At 28.6% G+C, this 14,625-nt stretch overlaps 2 protein-coding genes across 2 annotated transcripts; both read right to left on the bottom strand.

The window, feature by feature from the left end:
* Positions 1-249: 249 nt before the first annotated feature.
* Positions 250-2,119, bottom strand: LOC126841013 (uncharacterized). The gene is made up of 4 exons (XM_050577185.1): positions 2,055-2,119; positions 1,389-1,448; positions 844-1,051; positions 250-500 (listed from the first exon to the last, which is right to left on the bottom strand). Exons 2-4 carry the CDS (start codon positions 1,437-1,439, stop codon positions 289-291), a joined length of 471 nt encoding a protein of 156 aa, XP_050433142.1. The 5' UTR covers positions 1,440-1,448; positions 2,055-2,119; the 3' UTR covers positions 250-288.
* Positions 2,120-5,341: 3,222 nt separating this feature from the next.
* Positions 5,342-10,503, bottom strand: LOC126840809 (uncharacterized). The gene is made up of 5 exons (XM_050576763.1): positions 10,294-10,503; positions 6,808-6,870; positions 6,341-6,406; positions 6,012-6,192; positions 5,342-5,602 (listed from the first exon to the last, which is right to left on the bottom strand). Exons 1-5 carry the CDS (start codon positions 10,294-10,296, stop codon positions 5,364-5,366), a joined length of 552 nt encoding a protein of 183 aa, XP_050432720.1. The 5' UTR covers positions 10,297-10,503; the 3' UTR covers positions 5,342-5,363.
* Between the last annotated feature and the right edge of the window lie 4,122 nt (positions 10,504-14,625).

Here is a 14,625-nt window from a genome sequence, read left to right as displayed (position 1 = left end):
CTATTTATAAGCTACAGATGTCCGTTTGGACATGAAATACTTGTTGACATGATGTATGAAATATAAGCAATATAATTCACTCATAAAATTACATATAAAAAAAAATGAAAGCTAAGATGCCAAGTCAAAATATGCACAATTTGTATATTATATAACATAGAATAACACGTAATAAATTGAAACATAACAATAATTTAAAATACTTTATAGTATATTTTGAAAAATAAATCATGGAATTGCAAACAATAGTATAACAATTTGTAAGTTAACTTTTTTGTTTTATAAATATTAAACTACAGGTTCATTCTGCACTTCTCTTACGAAACGGTCGACCACTTCCTTAATTATTATTTCAAGTTTATCTCCATTAAAAGGATCAAAACAATCTCTTATTGCTTCGGACAAAACTTCACGCCCTGCTGTAGTACATTTTCCTTGTATTAAGGTTCTCGCATAGGAAGCCATTTTTAAAAAATTTTCATGTAATTTTAATGGGATACCTGTACACAAATAGCATTTTAAGTTCGGTTTCATAAATGTATTAACGCTCAAACAAATTTTATTTTCAGATGAAAAAAACAGCTTTTCATTAAAATAAATCTTTGTAAACTGGCCTGACAGATCTTTGTTAAGTTAATGTTTTTAAAGGTCGTATGAATTTAATACCTTCGGAAATGTGTACTCTCTCGGTTGCGTTTTCTTAGTACAACTGAGGTTTACATAAATACTAACAACCTAATAAAAAAGTATAACCGTATTCCCTACAGTATTGAAATCTGATCATTTTAGTATCATTTCATGAATTCGCTTGGCTTATTAGAAAAAATCATTTTTAATACTCACTGCTTTCAAAATCCTTTTTTAATAAATCAACTGATATATCATTTATATGTTTTTGAAGATTAAATATACATGTGGGCATTTTATTTAAATCACTGTAAGACACTGATTTTACCATCGGCGAAGTATGGCTTTTTAAGCATTCTGGTATTGATTCATTCTTCAATGTTTCGCCTTCGTCTGTTGTCACGGGCGTGGCATTTAATGATATCTAAAAGATAAACAACATATTAGTAGTATAATAGAGCTCTTGTCGACCATCATCAAATACCAGCTATAACTGCTATATTAAAGGACTACAGTTTTGTAGTTTCAAAGAAAATTGGTCAAAGACAATTTGTTATAATAGGCTATGGAAATAATTTGTGATTATCCTTTATAAGTCTTAAGTAGTGTGTATGTATTTTTTGGAATACATAAGTATAAAAGTTTTTAGAATGCAAAGTAGAGGCTTTGCTAATATTTTATTGTAACCTCAATGATAGTCAACTTGACAAATGAGAGATACTGTATTTTTTTTAATTTAGTCCAAACCAATATTGACTTACAATGAGGCCAAAGAACACTGCGAATAACATTAGATTCATGTTTGACTTCATCGTAAACACCTAAAACAATACAATATTCATAATATTATAAATAGATATATATATATATATGGGCAAAAATGCCAAATATGAACGAAATTTTGAACCATCCACCGAGGAACTTATTAAAATTTGAAAAGACTTAAATAGAGTGATGTAAAATAATCTTAGCTCTCTGAAAAAATATTCTAGTTTTTTTTCTTCAGAAAGCTGAGAAAACTTTCATAAAATTTGTGAATTTCAAATTTGGTTCTGCAAAAAGTATAGAAAAAAAATTGATAATGATATTTATAATGATTATGATATTTATTTTCAGCTTTACAACTTAGTAATCTACATTTTTACAAAATCATATCTTGGGATACACAAACGTATGATAAAGTAAGCATCATTATAAATATTAACCCGACTTTGTATTTTGTAAATTCGACCAGTCAATAGATTGTCAGTCTGTTTTACTTTAAATTTTAAACTTTTAAACTTAATAAATTGATATGTACTTATGTATAATATATAATAAATGTATTAACTTCAGTTGTTGTGTATGGTCCTTTATTGTCAGTAAAAAATAACAATACAAAAACATACCAAATTGTCTTACGAAGAATAATTTTAAGTTTTACTTACTTTTTGTAGTTTGGTAGACTTGATAAGTGGGAACTCGAAAAAAATACTAATACAGTATTAATGCTCGGGTTCCCTATTTATAGTGAGATTGGCGATTTTTCACGTGTCGCGTTTCCTTAAATTGCGTGCAAGGCTTTATTGTGATTATCGTATTTACATAGTATTGTTTTATTTAGTTCCAGATGGGAAAATACCTCTAGACCAATCGGATTCCATTGTGCATGCATCACTTTTCACCACTTCGTCCAGTTGTTTACTCATATTGCACACATCGACCACGAGCCGCCACTGTAAATTCGCAAACAAGCACATGCACACAATAACTTGTCATATTAAAATATCAAACTTTGAATTTCAAGGGTTACAATAAATCATGAAATGATAATTTTTTCGATACACGTGTATTGTAATATAATTTTAGCATAAATATATATGTATATGCATATATTTTTTAATTTCTGCCTTTATTTATACAGCCCCTTTGGGAACCTCGTATAATTCATGTGTTAATCACAAACTCTTGGCTATATTTATATTTATTTTATTAGAGTTTGTTATTATTATTATCATCACATTTACTCTTATTCGTTTTCGTTCAACTTGCAATTGACGCTTATTTTCCGCTTACTCGTCTTGTTCTTAATTATTTAGTAAACATTACCACACGCGGACAGGAATGTCACCGTTAAACCAATAATTTATGCTTTATTTATTATCATTTTTTTTACATTCAAAACGTTTTTATTTTTAAGAGAAAATCGAAGTTCAACATAAGTTGACAATATTTTCGATACAGACTCATACTGTTTTAGAATTTTGGTAGGCACGCAGTATTTTTTTTTGCCGCTGCTTTTAATTATTCATAAAAAATATATTAAATTTAATGATACGAAAAAATCATAATCTGTATATATAAAAATAATTTGCTGTTTATTGGTAAGCGCATCACTTGAGAACGGCCCTGATTTAGGTAGCTCGTTTTTTTTTTATGTTCGTATAGTGCGAATAAGGTTTTTACGGAAAGAAAAATTGGAATTTTGACGGTAAATTGGAAAATTTTAAATTTTAGTGAAAGTTTATTTCAATAGATATTATTGGAAATAATATTACAGCTGACAGCTAATTAGCTGACATATGGACGGTTTGAAATATTGACATATTGCATAGCCCCCCCTCCCCCGGCGAAGCCAGGGCTACGCAACTAGTAATAATTATAAAACCTTATTAATTAAAAAAGCAAACAGGCTATGCCTGTTGTCAAATTGGACGTTATTATTTTTTTCGTCATCTTAACGAATATAATATACCACAAATATATAAAAATAAAAATGTACGTATCCAAGTGTAGTATTAAAATTAAATAATAGTGATTAAACTAAAGTAGTTCAATAAACAACGACAGGACGTACATAATTTGTCAGACTCATGTAGGACAAGCGCAACAGTCTTGCGAAAATTAAAACCTTAGTGTCTTGAAACTGTTGCAAGATCATAAAATTTGTTCAATATACAGAGCAAAACTTATCTGTACTTCATCGTTATTTAATTTTTAAAAACTCAATTCATAATTTCTAATTAGTTACTAAAATATACTAAAAATTGTAACTTTAAAAATGTATAGGGAACAAATGATTTTATCAATCAAAATACTGTCCTTTCCAAACATAGTTAATATTCTCTTTTTATTTTTCTATGCAAATTTGGTGATTCACAGTACTCAGTAGTACTGCAGCATCTGAACTTTATTTGTGCCTAAACATTTTTAAATTGTTGATAACTCAGTTCATTAATTTTTAATAAATTAATTAAATATACTAAAAATTGAAATTTTAAAAACTAATAAGAAAAAACAAATATTTAATCAATCAAAATACTGCCACTCTTAAACATAAATATATTATTCTTTATTACCACCTCCACAGTGTTATAGCCAGTAGCGTCTAAAATATATTTAATATATGATATATTATATTTTTTGTGTTTGTGTCTTTACTTTTAAAATTACTTTTAATAAAACATTTTGCACAATAAGCAATAAAAGTCTTTTTAGTAGTTCCTTGCACGTGTAAACGACTGTCGCCGAAGGCGTGGTGCCCATATGCCTGATGAAGTCTTTCATACGTAAATGGGAGGATATCAGCTTGTACTTGATGCAAAAAGTTTTGTAAAAAAAAAAAAATGATTTTAATACAATTTTGTAAACATCAAATTTTTCCATGTTTATGAAACACTCTATAAATTTATAATACCAATACATTTTTTACCAAAAAACTTGTTTTACTGTATTACTTATCACGTTGACCGCAACGGGCTTTTTTACTTTATTACTTGTAATAGCCATGAGATGTAATTCTAAATCTCAATCTTTTTTAAAAAATTGTATGTGAGATTTTTTAAGAGATCTCATTTACAATTTATTTCGATTGGTGAGATTTCGTTTTAGGTCCTAATTATCAGTACTTAAACATTTTATTTGAAATTCAAAGTGTTCCCACTTTTTTTCAATTTTTTTAGCAAGCGTCTAGCATTGTCAGTTTTTTTTTTCTATGATTTTGTAAAATTTATGTATGCCACGATAATCTTATCATTAATACTATTTGCATATTTTTTGAAAATAACGTAGCTAGATAATGAAATAGAAAAACTTTTGTTAAAAATGCGTACTGTGTTACAACTTACATATTATGATATTATTTGTATACAAAATACAAATATAATGGACACTAACGATATAAATCAAATTTTAAACTCATCATTTGACTATTCTTCATTAGATGACACAAATGGGGAAGTAATATTGAAGTTATCAATTTAGAACTATAGTTTTTATTTTAAAATAAATAATTTGTTGAGATTTAATCTAAGATCTCGTATAAGGGTAATCTTTGGTATGATATTTATTTGAAGATCTCACAGTAATAGTAATATTAATAATTTTACAGTGTCATCCTACGGCCAAGAGATTTAATGCGATATCTCAGCTCTAATTAACTTGAAACTATAAAAAACTTATTAGAAACCATTTTTTATGTATAGTTACAAATTTTTAAACAAATCTGAGAAAAAAATTTCAACATTTTTTTTAGTAAACTTAGATTTACCCTTGGTGGTGAGGACAAAGTTTTGTGAGATTTCACTTCAGAGCTCATGACGGTCAACGTGTTTGAAGGAGTAGAAGTCCGTCAATTGAAAGATGATGTAATAAATTAAAATATTAACAACAATTTGAAATATTATATAGTTTATATTGCAAAAATAAATCATAGAATTGCAAACAATATTATTACAGTTTTTAAGTTAAAAACCCTTTTATTTTATTAGAATTTTAGGTTCATTTTGCACGCGTGTTACGAAATCGTCGACGAAATTTTGTATTTTTGTTTTAACTTCAGTTTCAACTATTTCTTCACCTCCACAAAAAGGAAGTACGTAATCTGTTGTTGCTTTTAACAGATACTGGTATCCTTTATCAACAGATTCGTTTTGTATTGTTTGTATTGCATTCAAAGCCATTTGCATATTATTTGCTTGTATTTTTAATGTGGTACCTGTACACAAATAACATTTTAAGTTCGGTTTCGTAAGTTTATTAAACTTTAGGTGAAAATCCCCGCTTTTTTTTGATGGAAAAATATTTTAAATACAATAATTTCAAGCTAGCTCAAAAAATGTCAACAAAGTCATTTAGACATTTAGAAGTTTGGATTTTAGAAATTAGCAAATCTGCAGTTATTGATAAAATTAACAAAAGTTTCAATACAATATATCTTTTAATACATTATTCTAAATTTAAATTTCCATGCAGACATGCTCTCTCGGCTTGAGTTTTATTTAGTACAACTGAGATTTAAATAAATATAAGTATTAACAGCCCAATAAAAAAGCCGTGTTTTCTACAGTATTGTACTCTTATTTATGCTTTGCTTATTAAAAAATCAAATAAAATTTAACACTCACTTTCATCCTCCGCTTTCATTAAATTAAATATTAAATCATTAATATTGTTTTGAAAGATAAAAATAGATTGGGGGTAATTATTTAAGCCATTAATGCAAGATACTGATTTCTTTAATGAAGAACCGGATGGTTTTTTCCCCACTGTATTTTCTCTATTGTCTGTTGTCATGGGCGTAGCATTCTGAAAGACGAACAAAACATTAATCATATAAGTGGTATCATGGAATCTTGTCGACTATCGTCAAATACCAGCTATATTAAAGGACTACAATTTTGTAGCTTCAAAGACAATTTGTTAATTATAAGGTTTGGTAAAAATTTTAACTAACGCGAAATGGTTTTTTTAGCGGTCTATTGTCTTCATCATCCTCCATGGGCGTAGCATTCAATAGAATCTGAAAAACGCACATAATATTAGTAATACTAGTAGATCTTAGAACCAAGGGCGTCCTCAGGTGATAATTCAGAAGGGGGCCGCCTATGATTTTGTAATAGATTTTACAAATTTGGGATATTGGATATACATTTTTTTAACTTACAGAGAAGCTAGAGGAGGAGAGGTTGTTGTCCCCTCCCCCTGCCCTTCCCTGTGGACACCCTCGCTTAGAACTCTTATCGACGCGGTCGTCAAATACCACCTGTATTAAAGGACTACAGTTTTGTAGCTTCAAAAAAGATTGGTACAAGACAATATTTTGTTATATTTGTTTAAACCTCAATGATAGACGTCTTTAAGGGGGTATAATATATATTTTTAATTTAGTAAAATGTTTAGTCCAAACCAATTTCAACTTACAATGACGCCAAAAAAGTACACTGCGAATAACATACGATTCATGTTTGATTTTTTTGTAAATACCTAAAACAATAAAATACCCATAATATTATAAATCCAGCGACACTGTATAGGCGCGGAGCTAAGTAAAAAAAAATAGCGTAGTGTCCACCGTCGTGTATACTATACACGAATCATTGCAATCTCATTAAACGCGTACAAGTTTTACCATAAAGGTTGTCACCTTTTGTGATAGTGTACGGCTAAACAGAATTGATCATATCGATACCTTGAAGCACACAAGTGCTATGTCCACTTTATATAATTTTTGAGGTATAGAGTTTAACTCTTGAAAAAAACTCTTCAAAAAAAAAATCCACAAAGGATATAGAATTTTACTGTTATTTTTAGTTTTTTATCACGAATTCAGGGATAATCAAAATCACGATTTTGAAAAAAATGAACTTAGCACTTGTGTGCTTCAAGTTATCGATATGAGATATCAGTAAATTGGAAAAGTTGTATAGAAGGGGAGCGGGCAAATAGTTGAATATTTTCTTAATTACCTTGAGGTACTAGGATACTTATTTTATCAAATATTATATATGTATAAGTATTATAACATATATAATAAAATGTTTAAATATTAGCGCGGTACACTATATTTGACCTTGGAAAAGAAAATATAATACACTGTATGCTATCTCGTTCGTGAAAAAGAATCTAAGGCGGCTTAGGCGGCGCATAGCGTTGGCGCGCGTTTTTATCATGCCAGAACGTTATTGTATCAAATAATAACGGTGACGGCGTGTGTTGTTTTTTTGGCAAGCTTGTACTTTACTTAAATTAAATTAAACGTATAATTATTATTATTAATTACGTATCTGTTGTTCATTGTCATAAGTGGTTTACATTCAATAGTGTTTCCGGTGTGTCAAACTTTACCTATGCGTCGTTGGATTGTTGTTTGATTTGTTAATAAATGATAAATAAATAAATAATTTTGGTACGTTTCTTAAAATATATATATATATTATATATATAGTACAATTCATTTTAATTCATTATTTTTGTTTGCTTAAACCAAAATATCCAATTAATTATATATGCAAAATTCTTATATTTTTCACACCGCTGTGTGTAAAATAAATAACTTACTAACTTATTTTGTATACATGTAAATTATTTGTTTTAGGCTAAACTACTATAATGAAATCATAACCGATGCGTGTCCGTTTGGAAATGAACGGTTAGTAGAATGGTTTACGTTTCTATCTACTCTGTATTTAATTAATACAATAAGTAATTATTATTGTTACCATCGGTTACAAACTCTGTTAATAGTATTTTACTTAAAAGTCTATTATCTTTGGTTTTTATAAAAGAAAATTATGCTACCTACAATTAAATTAATTATTATGTCTATACAAAAATGCATATCCATAACAGTTACCTGAACACCTTTGTTTATTTTTTGTCTTCATAGCTATTGATATATTTCTCAGTGTAATTGACGTATTAATAATTTCTACGGTGAACATTTATTAAACGAATCCACTATAATGGTAAGTTACAAGTATACTACATTATATAAGTATTGAAATTGTTATTCAAATGTTCTTTTTGGCCGCTAGGTATCTTTTAAGTAGGTATATATTATTGCAATTACAATAGGTTACAACGATGTTATTACTACATTCAATCATTAATAATAATCTATACAAAATCACTAAGTAAAAGTAGTCCAAAACTTAGCGGTTTTCCATCTCTATTATCCTCATATCATTTTACGACGAAGGACGTAGAAATTATTTATTTTAAGTCTCGCTTCCTCAAAAAAAGTCTTGTTTTAAAACGCAGGCGTCGAAAAAAATCATTCCGCTCTTCAACAACGTGTTGGTGAAAAAATTCTTTCAGTCCCAACAGACAAAAAGCGGTTTATTTTGTGGTAGTAAGACCTCAAAACCAACTTATGTCGGTGTAGTGCTCGCCATCGGCAAAAAATGCAAACAGGTAATATCATCATATGTCCTTAATTAGTTAAGGTTATTATTTTACGGTAATAACTATATACAGAGGAGGAGTGGCCGAGTGGGTAAGGCGGCAGTGTGTTAGCGCTCACTGTCGCCGGTTCGACACTCGGTCACAGGCGCTCCGTTTGCTGGGCGAGCAATCGTCCGGTAAAAAGGAACCGCCATCCCCCTCTCCGGCGACGGATTGACGACCCGTCCCGGAAGCGAATTCGTCAAGAAACCATCTCATGATGGCAAGCGTTGGGCCTTCATGGCCCGTTAAGCTACATGATGATGATGATGATGATGATGAATAACTATATAAACGTTAAGAATAATCATATGATTTTCATTTGAATATAGTTATTTTTAGAACTTTTTATCTCTTTAAACATTTGAAAATGATTTCATTATTCAAAACGTACCTTTCGATATTTATTTAGGTACAACATTTTTGTTATTTAAATGATATCTGCAAAGAATTGTTCATTTTTTTTCATGTTGATGGAAATATATATTTTTTTTAATTTTTATTAAAAAAATTTAAGTATTAGCTTGTTTTAGGAGTCAGGAAATCATTTCAAGGTCGGTGACAAGGTATACTTGACAGACCTCTACAACGGGAAAAAAGTAAACGTTGAAGATGTGGAAGATGCACTCTTTATGTACAAGGACTTCGATCTTCTTGGTGTGATTGAAAACGATGTAAGCAATAAAGAACCGCCAGCAAACAGTCAAGGTCTTACTGAAGAAGACTATGATAATGTTGAAGGAATTGAAGCGTTAAGAGCTGTGAACTAGAACTGTTATTTCTAAACTAATTCTGTTTAAAAAACAAAAAAATATTGAACTTAATAAAATAAAATGTACACAAAGATTTAAAAATAATATTCGTATTGTTACACAATCCTAAGCGGTCTGTTAAGTATACCCTCAGGAACACCGAAACAACGGTGACAGTAGGGGAAATAAATCCAAGGGAATAATTTCGTAAGGCCTATGTCCCCACGGTTCCACAGTGAACAAAAGTGTATGGGCTTATAATTAAAAAATCATTCAGATTTAAAACAAATAATCAGTGGGTTTAAAATGTTTTCAACTTTAATATATTTTTTTTTTTTATAATATACTATTTAGTATTTCATTATCTATAATTCCACCACTACTCTAAATTTATTCGGTACTTCAACGAGACATGAAAATGCTCTTTCGTGGTTGCTGACTCGGCTGAAAATGGGTTTTTTATTTTTGATAATGTTTGACAGTTTCATACTACTACTCGACAAAAAAATAAATGCTAGGTTTGAATATTTGTTTTCAACTTTACAACGCAGTTTATCAACATTTGTACAAAATCATGTCTCGGGTAGTACACGTTTAACTGAGCAGTTTTATCAAAAAATTACTAATAAATTATCGATAAAATAATATCTTTCTGATAAGTACAAAAAAACAATATATATTTACAATACAAAATAACAATAAAAAAACATACCATTATCTTGAGAAGAATAATTTTAAATATCACTAAATTTTTTTAATTTGATAGACTTGATAAAGAAAAACTAAAAAGAAAAAATGATTAATACAGTTAATTCTCAGGTTGCCTTTTTGCGGTTAGATTTTCGTCATTCCACACGTTGAAGAATATTTTTGTGAATACTGTGTTAACAAAAGTAAATCGTAAAGTCACTAATACCTACTTTATATTATACTTGTGTTTTGTGCTTTTATTTACTCTACTATACTTAAACCAACACAGGCAAAATATTATAATGCCATTGCGCAAAATTGTAATCTTTTTTTTAAAGACAAAGTAATAACAACTCCTTTTGTGTACTCATAGCTGTGTTAAACGTATGTAACTTGTTATTTCAAAGGTTAAAACTGGTCGTTGTTTGAAAATATTCTCGAAACATTTGTTAGTTTTGTGCACACAGATGTTTTAATGATATTTTGTTCAACTTTTAATGTTTTTCTTATATTTTTCGATAAATATTATTTTGACACCATATTTAATATTTATTTTGACTGACAATATTCTTTATCATCAACACGATGACTATGATTGGACTCCTCTTACTTAAGATGGATAAGTGGTTTAATAAAATATATAACCAAAATTTGTATCATTCGTTGTCCTACTTTGATCTACAAAAAAAAAAAACTTTAAATTTAATTACAGAATTAAAATGTCAAAATTCCGGTTTTTCCATGTGCGATTTTTTTGATAACACATTTTATACTGAAAATGCTAAGGTTATAATAAATCGAAAATATTTTCAAAAAAACATAAAATTTCGGCACTTGTGCATACATGAGAATGTCTGAGTACATTTTTTTTTCCATCGATAAATATTCATACATTTTAGGCAGAAAAAAACGTCGATCTAACGACAAAAACAATGTATAAAATTGTCAATGTTTGAATTCCCAACTTTTTTTTTTCTTTTGCACATCTTAGTGTTACTTTTTACACAATGAAAATCCGAAGGTCATAGCAAATCATCGAAACTTGAAAATGTTCGATGTATACACTATTGCCATTTGCGCACATAGATATTGTATTATTGTACGACTACTGCCTGTAATAGTCCGTAAAACAAATAGTAACCTTACCTTATGTATGGCTATTGACGGATATTCACAAGGGAAAAAGCCATTAAAATTGGAGTCGGGACTTAAGTTGAACCGAACTGACTGAATGTGATAAAATCACTTTTAAAAAATGTCATTAAAACCTAAAACTTATGCTTGGGCACTCAAAACTTACCGGGACCGCTCTAAATAGTATCCGTTAAAATATTGGCATGATTTGATTTTTTTTTTTTAAATATTTAACATCTGCCAAAAACCGTTTTCCGACAATTAAAAAAAGAAATTTACTCCCGAATTTTTTTATTCGTTTAATATGTTATGGATACATGACACTATGAGTCCTGACTTCTGAAAAATGTTTTCAACTAATAGGTCTTATAATTACGGCTAAAAACACAAAAAACTTTGCATTCCTAAAAGGTAGCAGTCTATACAGACAAAAAAAAACCTACACCATAATGCAAATATATTTTAGATACCAGCTGTTGGCTATTGATTCACCCTTATTCATTGCAACCTACAAACCTACTACAGTAACATCGTAATTCGCCCCTTTAATTTGGTTCTAATAAAACAAAGCTTCATTACAGATTTTTAAGTAAATTTTATGTGCCCCATTCTAGAAAAAACTTATGATATACTAAGTAAACACAACTTTTTTTTTTAGTAAGTAAAAACTTTACTATAGCTATAATCAATCTTGAAAGTCTTTTCATATTCTTCTAAACGCCAGTAGTTAGAACCACGTGTGTTAAAAATGTACTGAGTTATACTAATTAAAAAAAAACAGTACATATTGGAAAAACAATTTATGAAAACTATCACCGTGTCTTGAATCAGGATGTGTGATGAAGTTTTTTGCGGTTTGACAATCAAACGAAGCAAATACTGTTAATTTTAAAATGTCGATAGTGTTTAAAAAAAGTATTTAAACAGCGAAAATTGTAATAAAAATAATTATGATTAAAGGAAAAATATACGGAAGAAGTTAAGACGAAAACAATCGCTGGTCGATAAAATAATTTTCCTAAAAAGGCATAAAATTGTTAATGTGACATTGCCGCCGACAGTATATTTTAATTTAGTAGAAATATGAAATAGGCATTGATAAAAGCACTGTGAAGGCAATAATGTACTTAAAATTAGCCTATAATTATTGCCTACAATTAGTACGAATTATGTTTTTGAGAAAATTAAATTTACAGATTAAACCTGCTCCCAAATGATTAATTTTAATACTTTGCAATTCATTTTGCTACCAGGTGCTTGTTGTTTTAATTTTAAGCTACTTAGTTAAATATCAGCCAGACACCAGAATTTTAGGTGATAGCTATTTATGCCCACTCCACCTTTACCGAAATGACGGTACTAGCTATCATAAAATTTAAATTATAACTTAATATTATATTAATGTAGCGAGTGAGGATGTTATAGAAAATTGACAAATCAAATTCAAATTTGGATAGTTTAATCTCTAAGAGTTTTTCAGAAACTATTATTCGAAGTCCATAGGTATCCATACTAGATATACTTAATTATTGTTAAAGCGACACAACAATGTTCTGCGTTTATATCGTTATACAATCAGTTGATAAAAAATATTTTCTGAAGATGATCAAATTATATTTAAAAAATTTAATAAATTGTAACCGCTAATGACAATTTTAAATTTTTTTGCATATTCCCATAATTTTGCATTTTTTTACTCATTTCCTTTACTATTTTTTATGTGTTAAATTACAATAAAGAGAGCTTTTTAATGATTTACTGTTACAGCTTTTAGTAAGTTACATAAAAAAAATGTAGGTACTACATTTTACAATTTGCCTATAATATATATTTTGTCCCAAGATGTATAAATTTGTTTTTGTGTATCGTCAGCCGAAGCAGCTGAATCGCAAAAAAAAAATGAAGACTTACGTCATAAGTATACTTTAACAACTGTTTACCAAGGCCACCGTTTGTTCGACTGTTTATGACAAATTTCAATATTTTACATAATTATCGTTACTTTTAGTAGTTAGCATAAAAAAATAATCAAAATATCAATTGCTAAAGATTGCTCTGTATTTTCGACAAAATATTCTTTATTTAAAAAGAAAATCAAGCGTATAAGTTTGCATTTAAGTTTAAAAAGTCCACCTTTTTTAGACCCCCAGAAAAAGTACTAAACGTTTTCAGCCGTTATTTGGCTATATTCGTTTACTTTGACTACTTTTTGCTCACCGATAATGAAAACAAAAAAATATATCATTGCAAAACATACACCTTACAATAATATACAAGTACCTTCAAATTTGCTACTAAAACCTGTAATTATTGTAGTTTTGGTAATTGGAAACATTTTAGTTTGTGTAAAAAAATGTTTTCAAAAAAAAAAATAAGCGTATTATCATTAATGAATCACCCTGTATGTACATAAAATAATCGGTAGCCTTTTGAAATATTTTTTAAAAAATGAGATTTCTACAATAACCGTAAGTATTTGAAAGACTTTAAATCAATTAGATAGATAAATTGGGTTATTATAATTTTTCTATAAAATATCCACTGTTGAATTAATAGGTTTTGGTTGAACGTCGGTTTGTCGTTAGCTTCGTTTTTAATAATTGTTTAAAACTAATTTTTTTTCTCGTTTAAATTTACTAAAATATAAAAAAAAAGATGTACATCGTATATTATATATTTTTTAATTCCATCAAAATCTTAAAACTCTACAACCACTGAACGAAAAAAATAGGACAGTTGTTTAGTTATAGTTTTATTTATTCCGTCCAACGGCAGTGTCTAATGAAGCCATATAATAATTATTATATTGTTTTTCATTATTATGACGACTAAATAATTTATGTTATTTTTTTAATATAAGTTGACAACTTTGGCAATGATTTCTTCATGACCTTTTCAACACAACCGCGGTTCTAAAAGATCCTAAAAGAAAGCTTATGGGTTTTTCAGAAACGTTTGAAATATATTCGGTAATACGAGAAAAATCAACAACATAAAAAAAATATACATAAATTTCTAAAAACATGACCCATATAGGTGAAACAGCGCAGAATAAATGTTTCGGGTGTACCTACCTTGAAATATTGGTACAACAGTTTTAAACATTTACTTTTATTATTGAAATAGTTTTTTTCCCATACTTGTAGGTACATATTTTTCGACATTTTTCAATATTTAGTGTTACGTATCAGCAGTTTATATATATGGTGGGGATGTCCAC

Source organism: Adelges cooleyi, unplaced genomic scaffold (assembly GCF_023614345.1).
Source record: "Adelges cooleyi isolate 19-005CV unplaced genomic scaffold, UGA_ACOO_1.1 ACOO_flye_CR_arks_rails_tigmint_CR_PRNA_376, whole genome shotgun sequence".
Classification (NCBI taxonomy): Eukaryota; Metazoa; Arthropoda; class Insecta; order Hemiptera; family Adelgidae; genus Adelges; species Adelges cooleyi.
Note: the sequence above shows the minus strand (reverse complement) of the source record. Positions and strands in the feature narration are given on the sequence as shown.

Coding starts and splice junctions, on each gene's coding strand:
- LOC126841013 (XM_050577185.1), bottom strand. CDS start 1,439: ATGAAGTCAAACATGAATCTAATGTTATTCGCAGTGTTCTTTGGCCTC. Junction 1,052..1,388: donor CAGTGTTCTTTGGCCTCATT/GTAAGTCAATAT, acceptor TTTATCTTTTAG/ATATCATTAAATGCCACGCC. Junction 501..843: donor AAAAAAGGATTTTGAAAGCA/GTGAGTATTAAA, acceptor ATTTGTGTACAG/GTATCCCATTAAAATTACAT.
- LOC126840809 (XM_050576763.1), bottom strand. Junction 6,193..6,340: donor CGCTAAAAAAACCATTTCGC/GTTAGTTAAAAT, acceptor TTCGTCTTTCAG/AATGCTACGCCCATGACAAC. Junction 5,603..6,011: donor AATGAAAGCGGAGGATGAAA/GTGAGTGTTAAA, acceptor ATTTGTGTACAG/GTACCACATTAAAAATACAA.